The sequence below is a fragment of the Lepisosteus platostomus genome, chromosome 22 (assembly GCF_059453375.1).
Source record: "Lepisosteus platostomus isolate fLepPlt1 chromosome 22, fLepPlt1.hap1, whole genome shotgun sequence".
Classification (NCBI taxonomy): Eukaryota; Metazoa; Chordata; class Actinopteri; order Semionotiformes; family Lepisosteidae; genus Lepisosteus; species Lepisosteus platostomus.
The window spans coordinates 17,399,847-17,425,825 of record NC_142632.1 but is presented as its reverse complement, the minus strand read 5'-3'; the positions used below and the strand labels follow the sequence as shown (position 1 = coordinate 17,425,825).

The 25,979-nt window shown below is 44.3% G+C and overlaps 1 protein-coding gene across 7 annotated transcripts in view; it reads right to left on the bottom strand.

The window, feature by feature from the left end:
• Positions 1-25,979, bottom strand: part of cux1a (cut-like homeobox 1a) — a 170,411-nt gene that overhangs the window by 68,632 nt on the left and 75,800 nt on the right. For all 7 annotated transcript variants that reach the window (XM_088615795.1, XM_088615799.1, XM_088615800.1 and 4 more), the window contains 5 exons: positions 20,339-20,417; positions 13,766-13,903; positions 11,832-11,955; positions 7,821-7,897; positions 6,357-6,423 (listed from right to left, as the gene is read on the bottom strand). In XM_088615795.1, coding sequence (XP_088471921.1) covers positions 6,357-6,423; positions 7,821-7,897; positions 11,832-11,955; positions 13,766-13,903; positions 20,339-20,417 — 485 coding nt within the window. The remainder of the gene's footprint in view (positions 1-6,356; positions 6,424-7,820; positions 7,898-11,831; positions 11,956-13,765; positions 13,904-20,338; positions 20,418-25,979) is intronic.

Sequence of the window (25,979 nt, the reverse complement as noted above, 5' to 3'; positions counted from 1 at the left end):
ACAGAAAAGGCAAGCCCAACTCTCTTAAGAGAATTTATATAAAAACACCCAAATGAAATTAACACCAATTGCTGCTTTCTGCAATTTCCCTGTCCTTGAAAAAAAGCCTATAAATCCTCCGTCCTGTAAGTATCTCATAACCTTGCAACACCAGAAACGGAGACACCTCAGAACAGGGCTTCTCAACCGGCACACAGAGGCACTAGAGTGCGCCTTCAGGCATGTGTTGAATGTAAAAAAAATAAAAACGAATAAAGTGAATTGTGTGTGTATGTTGGTTCTGTGGATTTGGTGTATACAAAAGAGACAGTGGTCATGCTCTGGGAATTGCGTGAGGAATTTTAATGCACATAATAAGAGCAGAGATAGGCTGGGCCTGTCATCTAGTCCTGCAAGGCTGAGGCAACTATAATCTCAGATGAAACACTGAAATACATTTTGTTTACAATAATGTTTGGGAAAGTGCGTGTGGGGGGAAGGGGGTTAGTGTGCTGCAAATCCAGCTTTCAGAGGAGCCACAGCGGACTACAGCTCCCAGACTCCTCAGCAGTCGTCCGATTGTGGAGCGGGAAGGAATCTGTAGTCCTCTGTGCATGGGCAGTGGGGAGGACAGGACAACCAGACCTGGGAGCCTGGAGAAAAATGATCAGGCTGAAGGGACAGAGGGAGGCCTGTGTCTGCGATCAGGAGCCATGAAGAAAAAGAGACACAGAATGCAAGACAGAACAAAACTGAGAGAAAAGAAACCATGAGACCAGGGTGGAAAGAGACTGGGTCCAATGCTATTTTGCACTGATGGTTTTATCAGTCAGGAACTGTCACCGGGCTTGATGAGACAAGGACTTGCTATTGTCTTGTTATTACCAACAAACACAGAGTTAGGCTTTTAAGTTTTATTTTATTGTTTACAATGAACCTTTGTAACATCTGGGTTTAACCTTCTCCATTGTGCCAGAGCCCTTTTTCTATGATGAAGGACAAGCTTTAAAGAGCCTGACTGTTAGGACTAGCAAATCTGAGCTGTTTACACCCTACAGACAGATGAAATGGAACGAGTATTTTGCGAGGCGCTGAATCCCAATTTATCTGTTTTATCTGCTGGTAGAACATCAAAAGTTTTAGCTATTTTAGCAGATGATGCCTGGAACTAGAGTAAAATCAAGTCAGACTGACATCCTGAGATACCAGACCCTTCTCTGCTGAAATCCTGTCCTTGAGCGATAACCTGGAACAAACAAGATGAGCCTCTCGTCCTCCATTACAGTGTGAGGCCTAACGCTCGGGGAAGGTAAAGCACTGGGGATGCCTATATCACATACACGGGAGGGGGAACGTTTCTTCCTCGGCCATCAAAGTCCACCGTTTCCCTTCTATTTAGCTCTGGGTTGCTTTCTTTAATGTTTATTTTTTAATTTTCAGTGCATTCTCGTGGTGGATAACAAAAAAGTTTGATTTCTTTTTCACTTACAGGCAGAGCACAAATAATAATCTGGACAGCGCTCTCAGTTTGCATCAACGCAGTGCTCTGTGCAGAAGTGGGACATCAATCTGCTCCCTCCTCTCTCAGCACTCAGGCACATTCCCCTCTCTGTCCACTACGCTGAAACCAGGACAGACAGGCTCCCCCTTTCTCCAATTTGTGTCTAGTATGAGGCTCAGCGGTTTGGGGGTTTTAATCTTCAAATCCTTTATATGTATTCAGAATTGCACGCAAGGGAATCTTCTTTTCTATTCTCTGTTCTTCCGCAGCGCAAAGGCAGAGATGCAGAAATCCCGATGGCTCTGCCACAGCCGGGGAGAGCCTCCGTACAGTCAGAGCCCAGGCTCCTGAAAGGCTCTTGTTGGGGAAGCACGCGGTGGGGGAATGTTTTCCATGACTCGTTTCAATTGAAACGTAATTAGCCCTTGGAGACAGAACAAGGATCCATTGATGAGGTACAAGGCGTTCTGTCTGTGCGGCGGGGAGGGGGAGGTGCCTGGCTCGGCAGTGTTTATTAATGAGGGGATCTCCAGCAGCCAGCCAGCCCCAACAAACAGCTCCCCGGCCCCGGTACATTCCAGTACAGCCTGGCCTCGCGAGCACCTTCAACGGGCAACACGCAAACAAGGAAAGGAAAGGAAAAGGCAACTCGATTTTCTATTTAGTGCAAAATAGGTGTCGGGCACTGAAATTTATTTCAAGCACACGGGATTTCTATTATAAACAGAATCCGCAGCTTGAATTCTACGGCAAATGTAAAGGAAGGCTACGAAAAATTATTTTCAAAAGGCAGTTTTGCTTTCATTTAATGTCAGGCTGCTAACCTAATGAGGCCAAGATAATGTAACATGTGTCCAGCAGCTTACAGATACAGACTATTGCGTCAGGTAGGGCTACAGAGAAATACAGCCTATTATTTCCTACAGTAAAATGAGTTGTTTCTATACTTAACAAAAGTAAATACACTGGATTTTTTCTGATTGCAGCCCATGGCAGTGAAATCCTGCTACGAATTGCTCCTGTAACATGCTGAGCGCTGGAAAGAGTCCGTCAGTTCCTCTGCAGTGAACACCAATGGCAGAGGTGGTGGTGGTGGGGGTCCATCAATCAAAGTGCCTCCTAGCTGTTAGCTGTTTGCACGATGACATCACCATGAAACACAGCAGGTACCAGAGCTGCTGTGAAAAGCATACAGAGAATGATCCAACCCCGAAAGGCCAGATGCAAATGGCTCTCTGAAACCCACTGGGGTCTAGAGGTGTCGCTTCTTGACAAACTGCTGAGCAATTCAAACGTGCTTTAGACATTTTCTGTGTCCCAGACTTTGGAGAGGAGCACTATCCAGAGACACATTAAAAAACACATTACAGCTTCAACACCTACTTAACTGTTTTCATCTGCACATCACAAAATATTGTGTTCTGACCTACAGCTTTGAATGATTTATAAATATGCAAATCTGTATCTGTCTGCAGAACAAAAGTCCTCAATGTTGATACTGAAGAGAGTCAGCTAAATTATACAAATTTATAAATCATTCAAAACTGTGACCTAGAATGCAGTATTCTGCAAAGCATACTTGAAAACTGACATACAAAGAATATGCATTTTTCTAAAACCTCTTTATGAGCATCATTTAAGGAATAAGACACAGCTACATTCTGAATCCTGTCTTGCTTTTAGTATAAGCCACTGCCGTTTCCTGAAAGTGGATATTACTCTTAAATCTAAGTGAAACTCCATTCTTCACACAGAAACATAATCTGTACTGCACAGAACAGTGTTGTTTCTTACAGGACCGCATTTCTAAATCTTGCTCAAAACGTCACATAAAGGAACTGTCAAACACAGTTAAACAAACACACAAAATAGATATTAAGCAGCACATATTCTCTAAGTGCGTGTGTAAAAGTGTTTAACTTGCCAATGCTGACTAGCTAGAACTGAAACTGAAGCTGGGTGCAGTTCAAATGCTCATCCAAATTATCCCATATATGTATTTCAAAGGCAGAAACCAGGAACAAACAATGGATTTTAACAGCTGGGGAAGGATGAGGGAAATTTCCACTTTGAAACTTGGTTCATGGCACTAGAACCACCGTTTTCCAAACAAGCACAGAGACTGCAGATCTGAACTGGGGTAAACAATGCCTTTGTTACAATCAACACTCCTGTCAGCAACACTGAAAAGAGGGGGAAATTGACCAAACCAGCATAAGGAAAAGCTGGAAAGCTCCTTATTAAGGTTACAGGCAGGACATTTTGCAACTGATATTCAACTACAACAGTGATGTGAATGCGTTCACCGGAGCGCTGGGCAGAAGTAAAAGTGGCCACACCTGACAGTGTGCCCTGCATTGCCAAGCCTGAACGAGGGGGTCCCTGTTGTGCACAGTGGGCACCTTCACCTGTTGATGGACAGCTAAAAAACCCACCCTCCTGCACACTCTGACAGCCAGTCTGGGTCTCATCACCACACCGTTCGCATTACGAAGCAAAACATGAAGGTTTCTAACAAAGCTTCTGTTCATTTCAATATTGCCCGAGTACCGACAGGTCACCTGGATCACTTCAACACAGCCTGAGCCAAGCCAGCGGTCATCTAAACAGAGATAGTAAGGGCTAGAATGAGAAGCCTACTGGACTGTCCAGGGAGCTATGTGTTTAGTCTAGCTGTTTTTCAGTGACGTGCATTCAGGGAAATAAAGCAGGTCTATAAATATCAAGCCGTTTGGCAGCAATTCTGTGTTTTGTTACAGTGAGGGTAAAGCGACTACAAGGGGCTATTCTAGCATAGTGTGATGCTTCAACACAGCTCTGTATGTCAATGGACAGCTGTATCTTGGGCAATCTGAACGAGATGGGACTGAGAAAGACTGCAGGTCCCGAGGACATGATAAAACACTCGTACATCACCTTCCTCATGTTCAATCTCACTGGTATGTCGATTTAGGTCCTCACACACAAAAGACATGTGACAGGAGATTCACACTTAACCATCAAGTGAATACTGAGTGATTCTTTGTGTGCAAAGCAAGCTGGAAAACACATGTATGGCAAAAAAGAAGTGTGAAATGCCTAATTAAAGCAAACCTCTTTAAATGATTACTAATGCTGCATGCAACTCCTCTGATAACAGGAGGAAATAAAATAGACAATCCAAACTCAGTGCTTTCTGCTTTCTGTTTTTCCACCATCTGGTTGTGGTGGACATCTTTGCTGTAGGTCAGTACAATCCTGGAACGTCTTGTGAATTCCACCATAAGAAACCAACATGTTTGTTGTTTGGTTAAACGGCAATTAGTCCAATTATCGGATTAAACAGTTAAATATACCACAGAACTGAACTGCAGCGGATTAGGAGGGCTGGTATTTGATCATCACTATTCTAGGGTGTGGTTTGAAAGGAAAATGAGTGAACTTATTCCTACATCTGCTGGTCAGAGACAGCTGGCTTTCAAGCTCAGCCAGAGTCAATCAAACCCATTCGTCAGGTCTGTCATTTCTGAAGCACACTGTATAAGAAACACAAATGTTTACCTTTTATCCCCCCGATACACAGCATAGATGTGATCTAAAGGTATCTGCACCAATCACTTAGCACATATGGGACATACTTCATTCATTCCGAAACCTTAGAATCAAAGACTGTCCCTGACACTGTTTGAGTTGCCACTGTTTTCCACGCATGGACGTGTGCAAACCTGCGATCTGTAAACCTTTCGCTCTTGACTGCCAATGGCACGATTCTCGGGGACGGAATCCCAGCGGCCGGACCGGGAAGGGGCGCGGGGACGAGCCGGCGGCTCTCGGGGGCTGACAGCGGCGGGGGACCCCCGGCGAGGCGCGGTAACGTGGGGACCGGCAGCCGCGGTGCCGCGCTGACATGGGGCTTGCTCACTTCAAAAGCAGCACAAGTGGGGCTGGCAAGGGCCTCCATTCATTTGGTTACTGCAGCTGTAATTAAGCCGCTTCCAAGCGCTGGGTGGTAAGCACCAAAATAGCCCCAGGGCGCAGGCTCAGCACTAGGCAGCATTCCTGCGTGACAGCTCGACATGGAAATTACAGCTCGCACCCAACCACAGGGAGAGCAGCGAGAGGCACAGGCGGCTCCCACACACAGCTCCGCAGGCCGGCCCTCCACGCTGCACGTACCTGCCCTGCCTGCCCACCCCTCCACTCGCGGGGTCCTGCTCATGATTCCCGGACCCCTGTCTGACTGCTGTCACACTTTCATTCCAGATGGGTTCATTATCACCTAGCCTTATTAAACCCGCAGCCTGAACCATTTTTTTAAACAAGATCTTTTTTCTTTCAGCTAGTTTTCAGCACTTAGCCCTTGGTTTCACAAACGCCCTGCTGCAAGCATACTGCTGCCAAGAAATGTGGTCAAGAAGAGCTCTTCTCAGTCAGTCCTCAGCTTGGTCAAACGCCTTACAGCAGTCAAACATCTCTTTAACAGGTCATCAATTACTGTTGTGCTAACTGGTGGGAGTTGCGCTTTTATCAAACACTCCCATAATAAATATTCCTATCCTTGCATGGGTCCAACTGCTCCAAATCCAGACACCTGCTCACTTAATATAAAACACTGAAAGTTAGCACTGAATATAGACTTCACACTAGCGGTTCAGGAGCCTTCCACAATCACAACACTTCTAACGAAGCAAAATACCTCAATCACAGGTATCAATCAACCTAAGTTATTAATAGATCATTTGGAAATCCAGAAAACCCAAGAGTATGCAAGTACCACGAATGGGAAATACTGACTAGGTGTAATATGTAACAACAACAACATAAAATGGAGTAAATTGAAATCAACAGTTCATAAGGTAGTTACACAGCAGGACAGCAGGGAGGAGAGTAAACTTACTTTGCCGTGGACTCTTCGTCGTACTTGGTCTTTAGATCAAAAAGCTCTGCCTGAGTTGTTTCAAGTGCTGAAAAAAAAATGCACCATTTAAAGTACAGGACAAACAGCCCTCTGATATGCATTTCAAGGATTGACAAAACCAGACCCCTTCACAATTGTGAATTTTTCACTCTGACAAATATCCTGACTCAATAAGCAGGAAAGCTAATGTTGCTCTTGGCTCTTTTAAAGCACAGTTAGTGTTTGTCATTGAACTTTCATAATGAGAATTAACCCCAGAGATTCTGGTTTTGAGAAAGCAGCTTAGATGCTCTTCAACAAGAAGAACATATTGCCTCAAGAACTGATTATTGGTATGAATCTACATTCTTGCACCAAGTTATAGAACCATTACTGGTTTTCATTACTAACTTCTGAAAAACCTCAAATAAAGATATATTTCTTTGTTTTGTAATGTTCAGAATAACATTTCATAATTGCCAATTGTATTATTTTGAAGACAGCTCTGGCAATGACTCCTGCACCCATTCAGGAGAGAACGAGACAGGTGACCTGCTCCTCCAATAAGCCCTTCTTCCTGTGTCCCCTCGCACATGGCAAGCTGACGGGAGAGTTTCCTCCAGTTGGAAGAACAGAGCGCCTCTCACTGTTCATGCCCGACAGGTGGCAGCTGAGAGAGCCCTGGTCCACTGCTCTCTGCCCTGCCCTGGTGGCAAATTCCATTCACAGTTGTCTAAGGACACGACCCAAACTGGAGCTGCGGAGCTCGGGATCACAGAGCTCAAACTCCAATCCCATCGAATGCCCTTACTAGTCGAGCCACGTTGACTTGTGATGAGAGTCACTATACGAACATCAATCGATCAGCAGTTGTACACAGCAGGATATGAACAACCAAGAGGAAGTTATAGAGAAGATATTCTGCCATGCATATCCTTGCTGTAGTGTATTAACTAACACACTGACAACTCAATGTTATGTCAGTTTAAGGACCAGCTGCTTTTTTACCACCAAAACTTTGTTTTGATTAAAGTTTAAAAAAAGTAAAAGTTCTGTGGAAACTAGAGGGCCTAAGGGTTAAGTTCCCATTTCTGTGGATTGGTCAACAAATGGCAAGAGTATCAGAAATAAGAGGATCCGTCATATAGAGTTGTGTAAAGGTCTTGACATTCAGACAGCTTTTTTTTAAATCATTCATTTTCTGGATAAAATAAAAATATCGAGGGATATTTTGATGCATGCTATTTGTCATACAAAGAGATTTAGAAACTGCTAAGGCCAGGCCAGTACGAATCATAAATTTACAAGTGTAATCATATTTATAAATCTCTTGTGGTTACATCTGCGAAGCAGGACTCGTACTGCTGCTGTTTGGTGCACTGTAGAGGATTAGGTGTAATGGTCACAATGCCTTGTGCTCTCCTGGCTGGTAGGTGCCAGTAACATGTTCAGTGTATTCTGTACCTGTTTGTAGTGACTGGGCCTTGTGATCTGCCTCTTCCAGCTTGGAGGCCAGTGACTCCTGGGATTCCTGTAGCTTTCTGAAAGGAGAAAACAGAACCCCAGTGAAGACTGTAATTCTGTGCAAGCTTCACAAAATACGGTACTTCTCATGATCACGGGATTTACAATTCTTCAAGCCACAAGAAAACTCTTCCTTTTCAAGGGCACACGTCCTCCAGCTTTAATGTGTCAGAACACCTGAGAGAAACCTCAATCACTTCCCGAAACGTATAGAGAAGTGTTTATAGGCCGACGCTTTTGAATTGTTAATTTAAGCAAAGTTGTTTCTGGTGCAAAAAGGGGGCCTGCTAAAGTGTAATTTACAATGTTTTGTTAAAATCAGTCAATCCGTAAATCTTGGCACGTAAAAGCTCTTTGGCAGTCAAGTTCGAAAACAGCTCCAGAAATGAAAGCTCCTGAAATACCAACATTAAACTTTACAAAATCACAGTCACATCATATGGTTCCATGTTTGACATTTGCCTGATATTTCTCAAAAACTGAGTCAGGAAGCAAATGGTAAGCTGAGAAGACTACCGTCATGATTTAAAGACCTTCAGAAGAATAAAGACAGTCACCAGAATATTTATCATCCTTCTGTATTTCTACAGATGTCTTGACTGATGTCGAAGATAAAGAAAGACAGAATCAATTCAATTTGAAAATGGAAGATCAGACAGTTTTCTGGTGCAAACGCATTCTGCAGGACTGTTCAGCCATCACAACACACAACCTATGTCCACAATGGCTCCTACACAGAAAAACAACCTTTTTTTCTTCCCCAGACTGGTTTCTTTTGACTGCAGCTTAGAAAATACTTTAGTTTTTGGATTGCCTGTCGGTTTGGGATATTAATAACTCATCAAGACAGCCCCTTCGACAAGCACTGTTTTCACAAACTCCTCATTAGAAGAAAAGCCGACGTCTTGAGAGGTGTCATAAACAGGCTTCATTACTAAATAAGGAGTCTGCAGGAGAAGGCCTTAATAATACATCCACACGACAGGGAAGGGAAGAGCGAGGTGTGGAAGAGAATGCAGGAATGTGATGAACGGAAGAGAACGGGGAGGTGTAAAAACTCAGGGATCAGGGAGGATCAAAAGAAATTGCCACTACATCTTAACCAGTAGTCTATTCTCCCCAAAAATACATTTCACATTCAGAGCACATTCCAGATTTTTTTACCCCAACTGAGGCGCTGTCAGATTTTGGAAAGTGTAGTGAGTGCATCCTGACTGTGTATATGTCCAAAACAGTTAACTTAATACCGAGAATAAAAGTCAGGTTATGGTTCCATTGAAAACTCTTCCGCATTGTTAAGGTCAACACTTGGAGTTGGAACTCAGGACACATGAACTTTAAGAACACAGGACACATTAACTTATTTTTCTGTCTTGCTGATATAGTTGTTGACTTACGGAGAAATTGAACAAACGGTCTATGTTATTTTATTTGGGCTGTTAAAGCAAAACTGCCCTGGTTTTTTAGACTAATTTGCTTTGTGTCAGGGCACCACTGTATTTGCCAAAGGGTGAGAAAAACAGTGCAGCTTTCTGTTATGTTCAGCAGTTATAACTCCCTCTCCTGCCTTCTGCTCGAAGTGAAGTGACTTTGGAAAAAAAACATCTTAGAAACAATGACAAAAAACAATCTTAAATTTTCAGATCCATAAAGCAAAAGGTGAGAAAAGAATGAAGCCTGCGAAAGAATAAAATATATCCATTCAATACCTGAAAATGTCAGGTCGGCTTGGACTGTGAAACTCTTCTTAACGGAGTTGACGACTGGGACACCAGGGAATTGTCGTTCCCTGTGCTGCAAGAGCTGCCCAGCGGTCTTCCCATCAGACCACTCGGTTCTCTTAATGGTGCTCTGTCTTGCTGTCAAGGTCTTGAGCAATACTGAGGCACCAGTCACTGAGAGAAAACCCACCACACAGCTGGCTCTCTTTCCATGCAAACCAAGCCCCCCAGTCAGGCACTCTTCTGTGAAGATGGCAAGCAGAATCCCCCACCCTCCAGTTAGACTTCACAGAGTCAGAGGGCCACGTCTGAGCAGCAGGTGAGTCACAGACCCACGTCCTCGCTCAAGAACCTCCTGAAAGAGCAGTGTGGGCAGTGAGCTGCCTGGCGAGCTCACTGAAGACAATCCAAACAAACAGGGGGCTTTGTAGGGAGCGCCAAACGAAACCAGGAACCAGGAAATCCTGACAGAGACTCCAGAGACCCCCTTTTCTAATCTTGAACCCTACGCAGGCAAGCAGACAGACACTGCCTGAGAGTGTGAGGGTGAAATGAGCCCCTGTGGCAAACTACATGTTGAAGAAAAAACAGGTGGTGCCGTCTATGGGGTTTCTGTTTACTGTAATGTTTATCTGTTCCTGGTCAAAACATCAGTCACAATCAGTCACATGAACTAGGCTTCCCAACATGCAAGAATCCACTAACCCATAAAGAACCGGCTTTCTCTATTGATAAATCAGTCTGCTCTGAATGGGCTCTGCTCCAAGAGCAAGTTAAAGCAGATTTGTTTGAAACCGTTACAGAACAATGATTAACAGGACCTTCCAACAAGATTTAAAATCTATAAAGACTGCATCAAGACCCTACATTTCATCATGGTGAACTGCTGAAGCAAAAAAAAAAGAGGTTTCAAACTATAAAACCGATTTCCTGAAGCAGAGACTGAATTCTGCAATAACCTGCTGTTGGTAACACCAGTGACAGTGCATATCTTGGGCAGTAATTTGAGAAATCGTCAATTCTGCACGAGTTGAGTTGTTCACATTTTTACATCATTTTTAGTATCTTTGAGTTTCCCAAATGAACATGCGAACAGTGGAAAAAGGAAGCCCAGGGAACAGACTGCAGACTATTAGCATAAATGACTGAATGAATAACAGCCCAGCACAGTCATTCACCATTAACCATTTAAATAAAACACAAAAGAACACGCTTAGAGCTGAATACTTGGACACACAACTGCTCATTTGCAATCTATAGAAATGCTGAGCTCTAAGGATACAGACGTTCAATAACCTCTTTACAATACAGATTCCTTTATTTCTGGGACACAGCTGTCCTAGACACTGACAGGGGACCTGGCCTGCTGACCACAGGGGACAGCACGTTTCTGCGGGAGGGCTGGGAGCCGAGCCGAGGGGCAGACTAGGTGAGAGCGGCTCAGCGTGCCTCACAAGACCAGCATTACCATGGCAGTCAATCGCCGAGGCAGGCCACACGGACGGCCGAGCCGGAATTAGGGATATCTTCAAGTTATGGAGGGAGATTTATGACCCAAAGAAAAAGAACATTACGGAATTAAATGCTTTACAGGGAGATTAGTGGTTTTACAAAGCTGACCAAAGTAAGGAGTTGTGTAACCATGATCCAAGCGCCGAGTGTTCCCTGGGGACACACCCACTGCAATTCTAGACCATCACGTCTCCAAGTCGCACCCTTCCAGACCCAAGTAAATGGCTCTTTGTTTTATAGGAATAACTGTGGAGATGAGAACACAACTCGGAATCAAACCAGCAACCTCCATTCCACAAGGCCTTAACTCTAGGTAGAGGACTACGGGACTGCTGCTGCAACAATGTGGTACAGCCTGGTTTCAACGAAGCACTTTGTTCCTTTCTCCCGCACCCTGAGGGTGAAACACTGCTTCCTATTCTCAGCACACTATTCTAAATTAGACCTTTCGAGAGCATCGGACAATTTTAACACCCCTTGACTGAAATTCTATGCTCTCAGCTGTACACCCTAACATTGTTAGGACGGACGTTTGCCTTTTTCTATTGCATCTCCGCATTGTGTAGATGATGTTAATGATGTGTCAACATAAAACACCAAAGTCTTTTTCATCCGCAGTCTGCTCTAGCTCAGTGTTTCCCATGTTTTCTGTCCAGCTCATATTTCGGCTACCTGCATGTATGACAGCGTGGGCGGGCAGGCCAGGGGCTTCACTCACCTCTCCTTCTCTGCATAGTCATTGTGAAGCTGCTGCTCCTTCTCCAGAGCCAGGTTCTCCGCCTGGTTCTTGACAGTCTGTTCGTACTCCCGGATCTTCTCCTTAAGTGCTTTGATTGTAACCTCTGCCCCAGAAGAGAGAGGGGAGATGATTATAACACCTATGTCAGGCAGAAATCACGGGTGATTCTGCAGTCCAGAAGGACTTGTGGTAGGGTCTTCCAAAGGCTGACCCAGCCAAGACCAACCCCCCCACCATGACCTAACGAGATCAGGATTTATTGAAGACATCCATCTTCAAGTCTATAGTGGTTTTACACTTAGCAATTACTCCTTGCAGTGCTTGCCATCAATAACCGCAATCAATTAATTGCCAGACATTTTTATACAATCTGAACCTGCTGATTTATTACTGGAATTACAGTGAGCAACTGCATGGCAGCTCAAGGTTTTTAGGTGGAGAAAAATACTAAGTTGCAGATATTACTACTCAAAGATTCAATCAAAAAAAGCAGATGATGACTTTAATGAAACAGTCTCATAATAATATGACTCGTCTCTTTGACATCAACAAGATACTGTGCTCTAAATGAAAATCCCTTTCTCTCTGCAGCGGCAGAACTGTGTTAACAGCAATCGCCCAGCGTGAACCCACAGGAGCACACTGACACTTCCGAGATTTCCTTGGGCATTCGATCGGTTCGTTGCAAAGTGCAAGAACAATGAAACAAACTCACAGAGAAATGGTTGGCAGGAGCTAACCCAGCCTGAGAAAGAGGACAAAACACTGCAGGATCTCTGCTTGGAGAGACTCGGGCTGAGACACAAACGGCTCAGTGTCGGTATTGTTCAGCGGCAGTCACCCTCCTTTCAAGGCGGAGCGCTTGTCTGGGGCGGCGGAGGCCTGTATGTGATCCGTAGGCGCAGGTTCAGTACGAGAAACACAGGAGAGGGGGGCGAGAGGCAGGGAGGGCTGTGCTGCCTGTTTGTGAATGAAAGCTCTCAGATCCGCTCACTGCCTTTTTTCTTCTCCCCTCCCCTTCCCAGTGATTTAAACTCCAGCATTTCAGCCCTGACACATAATCAATGGCAATGAGTCCCTTCGGAGACTTTTTACTCCTTAACTGTTAAATTGAACTTTAAACGTTTAGGTTGCAGAGGATCAATGGCCTCAGCAGGGAAGAGTGTAAAGGGATGGGGGGGGGGGGGGGATTTCCACAGTCCAGACAGGAGGGAGGGGAAAAGGCAAAAACAAAAATCAATAACAAAATATAACACTGCCGCTATCGAGTTGGCTCAATTAGCTCTCCGCGGGTGGGGATTTACAGACACACTCCCTCCCCACTGCATCCTGAAGAGATCCTGTAACAGACTCGGGGGCAGATGTGATTCTCTCCTGTCTCTGAACATGTAACAATGAATTTCCAGGGCAGGCTGCTGCCAGGGAAAAGCACCACTGCCGTGGCTGCCTCACGCTGCTCTACAGCACAGATGGCCAACCACTGGAGCCTGCGGGCTTCTGATGCAAACACGCCGTTTTCTGCAGCGATGTGGAGGAGATCGTCAGCCTCACTTTATAGCTACCATTTCCGGTCATTTTCTGTTTCCTGTTCCCATGCGTTCCTTCTGACTCACTGCTGTTTTGCTCCCCCAACTGTATTTTTCCCTGCTATTTCATCAAAGAAATGGGCACTGGCAGGTCAGCAATCACCAGAGCAAGAGTACAGAGTAGAGGACTGAGACAGCTCCTCCTGACAATCCTATCATCTTAGTTCCATCAGGGCAGGACGCCAGAGGTCGGGCACTGCTGATCAATTAAAACCCGAGTCCAAGTCAAACCCATGTGACCTCGGTCGCATTTAGCCAATGTTACGTCCCAAACTACTCTCTCAGCACAGGCTCTCCTGGGTTGAGCTGCACGACGGCCTCTCTCACCTTGGTTCTTGACCTCTGCAAACTCCTTGTTATACTCCTCCAGCGTCTCGCGCAGCTTCTGGTTCTCCGTCTCCACGTCGTGCATCCTCTGGACCTTCAGCTGCAACTGCTGCCCGAGTTCCAGAGCAGGCACCGGGTCTGAAAGACACACACCCGCAGTGAAGGCCCCGCACTGCATCCGCACTGCTTTTCTATAATCTCACCAAAGAAGTTTTAAAAATCCATCCATCTTCTAACCACTTACTCCTGGGGAGGGTCATAACAGGCTGAGCAGGGCAGACCAGACTTCCTATCTCCGGCAAGTCTCCCAAGCACCCCCAGGCCAGCAGAGATGTATAATCCCCCAGCATGTCCTGGGTCTGCCCTGGGGTTTCTTTCAGTGGGGGGCCTCCGAGGGGCATCCTCACTAGATGCCTGAGCAACCTCAGCTGGCTCCTCTCGATCTGGTCGAGCAGCGACTGCACTGCAAGGTTCTCCCATACTGCTGAGCTCATCTCTGTGTCACAGAGAGAATGCCCAGCTGCCCCATGGAGAAACCTCATTCCACCGCTTGTACCCACAATCTCATTCTCTCTGTCACTATTCAAAACTCATGACCACAGTAAATGATTCATCTAAATCAAGGTAAACCAAGGCTTCCAACAATGTAAGCTATATCCACTTTTATGTAGCACAAAAAGATGCCTTTTAGCACATTAGAAATTTCAAATTACGAAACATGTTGCTCACACCAAAGACACCCATCTGCACCGCTTTGACACAGGTGAAAACTCTACAGTGGTTTTCTTTCCAAAAATCCCTTGTTCACTTTCAATTCACTTCATTCATTCAGCTTTACCTGACCATTGCAGCTGGAAAGGAGTTCACCCCCTACAGAAAAAGGGTATTGTTTCGAAGCACTGAGAGACAGAAGATGTCTGAGACACCTCCCAGGCTCAGTCTTTATTACCATGTTTAAGAAGTTACTAATTACCCAACGAGTCAGATAACGATCAGAGCATGTCTGGGCCACAGTAACTTCAACAATACTCTTCCACTTGCCAAAACCTCAACAGCCTCTGACAATGCTGGAAGAGAGAGAGACTGACCTAACTGGGCTCCATTGAGAAAAACAGACAGACTTCCCTCCTGTTTTTTTAATAAAATCCCTACAGCATTTCCTAATCCCACCAAAACTGATCTAACAGTTCGGCAATTATAAATCTTCAGGCATTGACACAACTTTTTAGAAATGTGCAGTTTCTCGCACAGACCTGCATTTAATCGTGGGTTATATTCTCAAGGTTGCCATGTGTCAACATCTCAACTCAGCTGATTAAAATAAGGAAGAGCTCAGCAAAAACAAAATCAAGAGCATCAAGAAAATGTACTTGAGATGGTATGATCTATCCAAATCATAATCTGTGCCAAATTATTCTTTTCTTAAGGATCATCTAGCATCTCATTTCCTAGTCCACTTTTTCCCCCCGATTTGGGCTTCTTCAAACATTAGCAATTCAATGACTAATTGGCGAAGTGCTTGTTGGCAGGAGCAGTGCTATCTATAGCAACTTTTCTTTGCATCTTGTGGTTGTGCTGATACAGCAGTGCATTAGAAATGCATTTCTGTCACATGGCAACAAGATGAACTTATGTTTTACTGCCACTGTGGCCCAGATGCTTTTTTTTTTTTGCCCACATCATGAATAAAAACTGCTCGATTTTGTCCTGGAGAAGAGAACTGAAAATGACAGGAGGAGAAAAGAATGAACAGAAACAGAAGGGGAAAGCCCAGCCAGAGCCTTTACAGGTGCACACTTAATACAAAGCATTAGTACACTATTTCAGAGAAGTTAAATTGTCATTGTGCGATTTCTATTCCGGTTGGTATCATGTCTGATTGCTTCTATTCTGCATGATTTCTGGAAATGGCTTCCACTTAAAGATCCTGCAATGCTAACTACAATGAAGCCTTACAAAAGGCTCGTCACTGTCAAATGAAAGGGAGCAGAGTGAGCGATTTAGTACAAGTGTTGCACTCACACACACTAAAAGCCACCAATGAGATAACAACATACTACACAAAATCAGTTTCCTTCACTGGTTCTCCTCCCCATAATCAACTTGGAGATGTCATTTCAGAACCCGTTTTTACAGGAACTTTTTGATAAACACACATGGTAACCCAAGAAGAAAAAGTAAAAACAAAACAAAGAGCATCAGGCAAAACAGCCAAAAGCAGCAGAAGAAGAAAACAGCATGTAAAATCAAAAGTCATCTCCTGATCCTCCGACTGTACTGTGTCCTACACTGAAGTGCAGACAAAGCTTCTGTGAGAGAGACGAAGCTGACTAACCGATGCGGACCACCTTGGCCACAGTGCCCCACTCCTTGGTGTTAACAGCTGACTGGAGCATTAAGTGAAGAACTGTGTCAGAACTTAATAAGCCAAGAGGAAATGTGTGCAGAAGAAGAAGCCCTGCTTCCACATCTCCAGTGGCACGGGGAGCCATCCTCGGCAATCCTGTCCACTGAGCCTGAAGGATGCTGTCAAACAGGACAGTGCTGGCGACAAGGAGAAGAGACAGACACGTTCTTCTAAATCTCTAGAGTGGGAAACAGGCAGTCACAAGGATGCTGCTCCAGAAAAGTATTAGATGTCCGTATAAGCGTAAAGGCTTAATTTGAACAGGGAGCATACCAGACGTTCTTGCCCTACACAATAAGATCGTGCTCAATCTCTCACCCTCCCAGCTGAACTACACTGCAAAGCATTATAATACGTAAGAAGATAAAACAACAGCAAATAGTACATTAGTCATAGTTAAAATCTTCTGAAAACAGCCAGCACTGTGAGGAGGGATGTGGGGGCAGATCTGTGCCTGGGTACTGTCCAGATTCTGCTGTAATCACTGTTTTCCTGAATGAGCCACACAGCTGCACAGAAGCCTTGGACATATTGCACTGTTCTTTCTTCTTCATGCAGAGACAGCTCTAGGGTGATTTGCTCCTGAACATTTAGCCATTTTGCTTTAAACTAATAGGGAACTCTGATAGACGCGTTATTACAAGTACAAAAGGTACCCTTTTAAGCTTTATGAATGTATACAGAAGAACAGATGAAGTTAATGATAAGGAACTTCCAACAATTAATCAACTAGTCATGCATGGTAAATTACAGTTAATCCATCACACAACACTTCATACTGCATGTAGAATTCACATTAAATAGCTGTGATTAGTTTTTGCAGATTATGATCTATGTAAATTTCATATTTCTACAGAACAAGCTTGGTTACTTTCCACCCTAACTAAGCTGTATGAATAGCAAAGTTGTTATAAAAGCAGAAAACAAGTGGAGGGTTTGAGGAAGCTGTTAATGCTCATAATATACACAAAAAGCAACTCCCAACTGTGCCAAAGACTTTTGCAGGGATGCAGTGTGCACTCCATCTTTAACAAGTGATCAGGAATCGCTGTGCCTGCAGAGCTCTGCTGCCTTCTCAAGCTGCTCTTCTCCTCTCGGGTAAATCTCAGCCTGGCAGCGATGGCCCCACGTGAAACCCAGCCCTGGTGGTCTGCAGGAGACGAGCATGCGTTCCCATGGTGGTCTCTTCAGAGGCCCTGCCAGCCAGGCAAGCCTTTTCATCAGCGCTCATCATCAGCATACTAATTGCTGTATGACTAATTATGCCCCAATTCCAGTTGATTTTCTTTAATGAGACAGCTGGGTTAATTATGTAATCATATGATTACATTAGCCCCAAGAGCCCCGCCGGGAAGAGAGAGAGAGCGAGACGGAGAGAGGGGGAGAGAGAGGGACAGAGGAGAGGGGACAGAGAAGGGGAGTGAGGACAGCAGGAGTCAGCAGCCAAAGCGAGAGAGAGAGATGGAATGAAAAGCAGAACAAAAAAGTTAAAGACAGAAAGAGCTTTTGATGAAGAACCAGATTAGATCAGCCTTCTTCACCAATCATCTTTACAAAAAATAAAAAGCTTTTTTTTTAACGTTCAGTTTTTTTTTTGTCTCCCTGCTGTGGAATGCCTACAGCTTGCCTTTGGAAAGTAGTTCAGTGAGTCACAGAATGTTAAACCTCTTTTAATGATTTAAAAGAGCCAGATTAGAAGACAGGCACCTATAAATTTCACACTGTAGTAACTGTCTCAGGTAGAAATCTCTGTTTAGCCCACCAAATCGAGCACAGCGAACTGTCTGAGAAGTCTCCCATAAAAAATGTAAGGAGAATGTTAGAAGGATTCTTAAAAATAAGCTTCTCCACATGACGTAACACACCAAACCTCTTCTCTCCATTGTTAACATCCCAGCAACCTTGATTCTCAGTAAAATTTTAAATCTTACTCCAATTACAAAGTCTCGGCTCATGCAATATGAGCATCGTTGATATAATTATAACTCAGATCCCTGAATTGCAAACAACAATTACCCATAATATCTTACAGAACAGAAGTGGTAAAATATTTAGTTTTTATGTTTTAGTTACACTGTTCACCCAAAAAGTGTTAAAGGATACCCTGAATGGACACCCGCCCTTCTTCAATCACTATAATCAGACTGCATGACAGAAAACATACAGCAGACACTTAAAAAAAAAAATAAAGCACCAGGATAGCAGACATAAACTGCTGGTTTAGCGCAGTAGAGTCAAGCCTGCGATACAGCTGCTGTTTCCCATAGAGAGGTGTGCTGGAGCTGAAGGGCCAGTGGCGGGCTGTGTAACCATGTCCCAGCGCCCAGGCCATGTGGGAATGACAGCCGCAGGAAGGCCAGGGCCGCTGCCATGTGAGGGCAGGACAGGGAGGCAGGAGCAGGGACGGGCACTGTGGTCGCAGGTGCTCACAGTGCCTTACTTTCTCATTTGAACCGGACTCTCATGCAGTATGTCGTTATAACTGCAGTAGCTTCAACCAGCAGCTATTAACCCTGACTGCAGCTTGCATCCCTTTGGCTCTCAAAATAGGTGCTCGCACCTTTTATCGAAAAGTGTTGAAGCAGATCACTTCTTTAAACCTGAGATATATCTTAACTATAAAATGAAACATATTCCTAAATAAAATAGAATCAATATATAATTCTATTTTGTTTCACAGCAACATTAAAAATAATGACACACTACATTAACCTTAAAATATACAGATTTGGTGAAAGTACTGTAGCTGTACTTACGTACCTGTACTTGTTTTGTGTTTTGCGATTTTACCTACTAAAAACATCTGGCATGTCTCGCACCCGCAGAAAGGGCATCTCGCTATTCCAGGGGCACCCAAAGTGCACCCCAGATTAAGAAACAATGGTTTATGCTGTTATTAACAGGATGAAGTAACTCAACATCTATGATGTTTAAAAGATTCTAAGGTCAGGGGAAAACACACTGTTGCTGTGATTAGACATGAGTCCCATAAGGCAGTGGAGCCTCTGGACCTGGCTATTGAGCTGAGGAGCAGCTGTGTGTATCAGGCAATCAGGAAATCGGGAGAAAGTGGGAGGATGTGGCTCTGCTCACAGAACTCTGGGAATTCTCAGAAGGAAGCAGGAAAGATGCAGGCTGCCAGGGCTCTGACACACACACTTCCACAGCACAAATACACAAACAGACACAAGAGGATGTGCCAAACGTTCAGCCAGATACAACAACGATACACGCAGGCAGGCAAGGCCTACAAGTGAAGACAGAGACACAGGACACACACACACACAGCTAATCCGAGTGGAGAGACAAGTTGACGTCAGAGCATGGCAGAAAGTCTCTGGGGTGCTCCTCATCTGTCTTGGCAGGCTTCGGCTGCTCTGTGCAACTGTCTACTGTAGATCAACCCCCCCCCCCTCTTTTTAGGATGGCTGGGAACTCCAAACCACAACAGCCATAATTTACAGATGCGCTGAGTGTTTCCCCAGGCAGACCTGTTCAAACACGCCCTGCTGTCTGCCTGCCTGCCACCCCGAAGCCCAAAGACACAGTGAAAACCCGACCTGGATGTCCTGGATCACAACGGCCAGCAAAAGCACTTGTGCCATTTCTGTTCTCTTGCTTCAGACCAGCCAGCAGCACAAAGGGGCACCGTGCACAATTTCACTCTGATATAGCTTTGTAGTTGAAAGTGACATCTGTTAATCGGTAAATTGTCAAAAAACAATTAAGTAGTTGCACCAGCAAGCGTAGGCTGCAAAAGAACAAGTGAAGAAAAGAGACAACGTTTCGGAAGAAGGCTCCACAGCCGAAATGTCAGTATTTGAATCACTTCAGAATCACTCATTTCTCTCAGGAGGATTGTGAAAATGGGAGTTTTTCTCTTTTTTTGACTATCAGCCCATGAGCAAATTAATCATTTGTTGACTTGTTTTTTAGAATGAAGCACACTGAATGATTTCAGCTTTGATATTTCTCATGAGAGTGTGTGTTGCAAAAACTGCATCATGGCTGGCATTGAGGAAAACTTCACACGCTCAACTTTAACTCCCAGGGAGCACCACGACTGCAGAAGAACACTCTCATGGAAGCAGTTCTCTGCTTGTATTCATCCACACTTGGCAACACAACGAGGAGAAAGACAACACACCGCTGTGTCTGAGTCTCACCTGGGACATCGATTAATCTCTTGTATACATTCAAGAAGGCAGCCTCTGCTTCTTTGCTTCTTTTGCTCAAGGCGTCAATCTGAAAAGAAGAAACAAGAGAACGAACATAAGGATTTTAACAAAAAAGAAGAGGCCATTGAGCTATGTATGCATGTGTGATTATCATTAGTTAACAGATACAAGAGCCTCATACTGGCACTTCCTGAAGGATCCTAGGAAATCTTCAACGACAATTACAAAACATCATCAAGCTTGTTCCTTTTTTTTTTTAAAGAACTGACTCCTGTTCTAAATATATTTGCTCACAACTTCTGGATGTGTCTTATATTCTCATTTTGCTACTGAAAACTGAAATCTGTTGGGTCCACTTAATATCCCCTGCTCAGGATGACAGAGATTTAGTTTAATTCAAGGCAGCGATGTCCTTTTCATATCAAGGTGACCTGAACTACAATATACAAGGAGCAGTTGTGTCTGCAAATGTCTCAAAATGCTCAAATTAGTAGTCTGAGCTAATGCAGGCAACGCAGAAGAGATGGCTGATTACCAATTAGAAAGAGTGTGCAGAGAGTGTGCAGTCGCCTTCTGTCTCCCATCTCCAAAACTTCAGGAGAAACATTCAGAAGTCTCTTTAAACACTTTTTCAAAATACAGCTAATTGTTTGCTAACGAGCTGATTCAACATTTAAGTGCAGTGATGATTACAGCAGATGGAGGAAAATTTGTGAATGGATCACAGCAGATGGATAAACAGACGCTGACGGAGAGTTGCTGCTGGTCCTTCAGAAACAAATGAACACAAAAATGGGGGAAGTGTAAGACACTGTGAGCCCAGGCCTCAGACATGAGTGACACCAAAAGCACACGTTTCAAGCTGAAATTACCCTCCACGATTACATATGCCGTGGGGGTGATTACACATTAATACAACTGCAACAGTTCGCCAAAAGTTTATTATAGCCAACTCAAATCACTTCGGCACACTCATTATTAATTAATGGGCAAATTATTTAACTGCTTTCTCCAGTAGCTTCTCCGGTACTTCGATAAAGAAACCATGAGCAGAAGCCAGGAGTTATTCGATCAACACAAGCCGTGACAGTGCTGCACCAGTGGCAGCAGCCGAACAGACCATTAAAGCTGGTCACTCATTGTGTAAGATAATTAAAATATCATATACAATGAGGGTCCGTGCCCAACATTGCGGCCTCATACCACTGGAGCTATGGGTTTACTACCAGACCTGGAATGCCGTCTGCCCGGAGTCTGTATGTTCTCCCTGCATTTGTGTGGGCTTCTTCCAGGTGCTCTGGTTTCCTTCCACAGTCCAAAGACATATTGGTAGGTTAACAGGATTCTGGTAAAGTGTGTCTGTTTATGCCCGTGTGTGCCCTGTGATGGACTAATGTCCTGTCCACATTGCTTCCTGCCTTGCATCCACTGCTTGCCAGGATAGGCCCCAGCTCACCCGTGACAGTACTGGATGAAACAGCTAGAGGATGGATGGATGGATGGATGGATGGATAGATGGATGCAAACAGTGTCCTGGTACCTGGTAATTTATTATCAAAAATAACAACCTGCGTTGGGTTAAACAGCTGTGGGTGTCTGGCCTGAAGGCACCTAAAAAGATCCTTTTCCTGCACAGGTGCATGCGTTAAGCTCCTGCAGTTTACACATAACAATTTGTTATACATCTTGCAATACAAGTCAAAGTCAAGGAGCTCTTTTGGGAGGACATCAGTTTGCACATGACTTTCTGCTGAAAGTGCCGTACAGTAGGTACATTCGCTGCTCCACTTGGATATGTCAACAGGATGCAGTTGGACTCTTCAGCCCCTCTCTCAGACAAAAAGACACACCAGTTCCTCCCCTTCCTTCCATCAGACACTTCCCTGTGTAAAATTCCCAGCTAAGTTCAGATACGTACATATAATTACTATTACTATATCATGCACACACAACGTCCAAAACATAAAACAGACACTAATGTATTTGTTGTTTCTATATACAAATCTATAGAAACAAGCAAATCTGAGAGTGACGATATGTTTCTATAGGATGAACAAGTCAACAGCCTACCGCTCTAGTCCCTCACTAGTGCTCACATATAGCTTCTCATCTTTTCTAAAAGAACAACAGTGCATTTACTGTATACTAAACTAGCCGAATGGTTGAATATGCCCATATAACAGCAGAAGAAGAGCCATCATGATAGTTGGATTGATTTCAGAAAACTTTCTGTGCATCTTCATCAAGGTTAGTTTAGTACAGAATCAGTAATGCTCATATTCTTATCAAATCAGTTAAGAGAAGTAACTTCATACTCAAAATGTACAGAATAGTGCTCCCTTGAAAAACACTTGTTTCAATTACAGTTCACATCCATGGGGTGGCAGTGTCTGCTCAATGTCAATGATCGGGTGAGTAAAATATTTAAAAAGCTAATGGATTTCAATCAATTATATTTTGAAATATTGAATTTAGGGTTGAATATTCTCTAGTCCCTCATTAAAAGATATTAAATCCTTAAAGAATGTACAGTAGTGCTCTCCTGAGCATCTGTCATAAAGAATGTGTATCGGGCTTACAATTAATTGTTTGAAAATTTTCATGCAAGTATAATCTTCACATAAAATCTCTGAACAGATAGGAATCTTGCCACAGGGCAAGAGTGATACAGTGATCTGACCCAATACAGCAGCAGGACATCTCTCCAGTTACAGCTGCAAAGCTTTATGTGAATGACATCCAATTTTTTCATCCTTTTTTAATTCTAATCCTTTTACACATTTCTCAAAAAGAAAAAAAAAACTTATAAAAATTCCTAGTCTTTAAAATGTCAACCAACTCCCAGTTAGACCTGATTTATGGTTTAGGGCAGTTGCCACTGTAAATACGCTATATGTAAGAGTCACTTTTCACTCCTGTGGGAAAGAAATTAAATCTTTTCATATGTTTTTGCCGGAAAACATCTGGATCTAACTAGGCAAGGCCAAGTTCCTCCTTCACATATGCAGCAATTAAAGCCCTGGTTTACTGGGCAGAGATCAGCCAAAAACACGACAATCTCTTCAACAGCAGAAGAGTTTTTAAGTGGTTTTCTTTAGGTTAGAAGAACAGGTTGTAATCTGTATGGCCTGTAGAAGACTGCAGGGGAAAGGAAAACTCACTCCAATAATAATTATACTGAATAGCTACTGATCTCATAGTCTGCTTACACTATAATTTTGCCATGCTTCACATTTAAATTGTTCTGAAACAACTGTCCACAGCACTGGCGTGTGTTGGCCTTACACAACACCCTGACACCCCACCAAAACTGTGCAGCACTCAGCGCTCACACAAAGGGATCATATAAATAAAGAAGGTTTCAGGAAAACGTGCCTGAAACGAAAAATGAAAGTGCAGAGGCCATCAACCAAAGTCAGCATAGCACAAGTTCACGCATGTAATAATAATAATCATTGCTTACACTTATACAGCACTTTTCTGGACTCTCCACTCAAAGCGCTTTACAGGTAATGGGGATCCCCTCCACCACCACCAGTGTGCAGCCCCACCTGGATGATGCTCCAGTCTGCTCACACACAGCAGCTCTCAGTGGGGAGGAGAGCAGTGATGAAGCCAGTTCAGAGAGGGGGGTTATTAGGAGGCTATGATTGGTAAGGGCCAATGGGCCAGGACGCCGGGGTTACACCCCTACTCTTCTCGAGAAATACAATGGGTAACACAACCTTTCCCAGGTTTTTCCCAGGAGGTCTCCCATCCAGGTACTGACCAGGCTCACACCTGCTGAGCTCCTGTGGGCTGCCAGTGGGGAGTTGCAGGGTGATATGGCTGCTGGCTATAAAATATGTAGAGTAGAGCCATGTCAGATTTTCCCAGCTGCAGACTCTTAAATAAATCAACAACAGGTGCTATAGTGATATAGTGACTCTGGTTCCTCATTTTTGAAGAAAAGTTATAAATACATACTGACACTAAAATAAAACTGAGTGTGTTGAGCTTCTGCATTATAAGCACAATTAAGACAAAACTGCAGACTATATACAGTATGGAACAGATTTGCTAAGCAATGCGAATCTTGTTTTTCTTTCCACCTCTGTAGACCGCACAGCACTGGTAACACTGAGGACTGCACTAACTGGCTGCCACTTCATCGCAGGGCTACCAGTGGTCACCATGCGGCCGGGGCTGACCTGAGCTGATCTCAGTGCTTCTAACCAGGTTTTCAGCCAAGGGATAAGCAATCTGGGAATGGGGAGGGATTAGAGGCTTTTCAGACTTCTTTAAAGGAGGGAATTACACCCTCTGGTGCATGGAAGACAAAAATCCCGCAATCGCAGCACAGCAGCGGATCAGAGGTGTCCGGGACAGGACTTGGCCAGGGTCTGAACTCTATAGGAACAGTAGTGTGTTAACACAGCTTTAGTAGTAACTAAGAATTAATTAAAGGGGAAGGTATCCTTATTAACCCACTGATCTCGGTGTGTTCAGCTGCACTAGAAAACCAAGGTCAAATTCATTTGAAGGCAAGTTACATGATCCTACCTATTATCTGTGTCCTAAAGAAGGAACAAACTGCTCCTTTTGGCAGAGGGGTGGATTGTAATAACACAGTCTGCCATGGTCTTGGGTGACCAGACACCACATATTTTAAGACTCTCTCTTCTGCTGGAAAAGGTCCCATTCACACCTCTGCAGTATTTATGACATTCCCATTTCCAAATTTAGAGGCTCAAGTGAGCAAATTAAGCCACAGAGAAGCATGGCTCCTTTCTCTGTGATCATCAGTGAACGTGTGTCCAGCTACCAAACGCAGGCGGGCATGTGAGGGAGAGCTGGCAGCTGGCCAAGGAGCTGGCACCACTGGCAGGACTGACGCAGACACCAGCCTCTGTCTGTTGTGGGTCCACTCAACAGTCTGCTCATTCGCCAAGACAGGCCTCCTTACAAATGAAAGTCACAAAAATGATGACAGGATCTCCCCAGGCCTTCTCCCGACCAGTACCTTCTCCCCTGTTCCTGACTGCTGCTTCACTGCAGTACAGGACCGGCACAACCAGTGTTTATTCTCGCCAATCTCTTGTATTAGTAGAAACGAAGGTTTTGAAACGGGAATCTTCTGTGAATCAGCTGCGAGTCCCCTGTGCTTCAATCATTAGTGCCTACGCTGAACCTAGGACCCCGCCTGCCTTTCCAGCCCTTGCGAAGACCAAGGGAGAATTTCACAGTAAGTTAAGTGAAAGAAGTCCACTTACGTCACTGCCAACTCACGGTAAATGAATAAAAATAGAATTGACCATATAACACTGAAACATGAGCCCTGCCACCTTTAACTCCATATACAGTATATATGAAATACCTTGAAATTCCAAAGGAGGGTAACTCAAGATACGACACCAGCCAGTTTCCCCCCTCTTACTCAACAGTCTCTGAGCAAGATGTTTCTGCTACTTGGCAATTGTGTTCAGACCATCAAACGTGTCTTTCAGCACAAGTCAGAAACCTGCCATGATTGAAGCCTCACGACTCGGAGGACGCGACACTTCTGCCTCCTGCAAGTATGAGGTCGAAGCGCTCCGATGCAGAGAACAGTTTAACTGATGTCAGAACGGTTAGGCAGTCTTAAACGCCT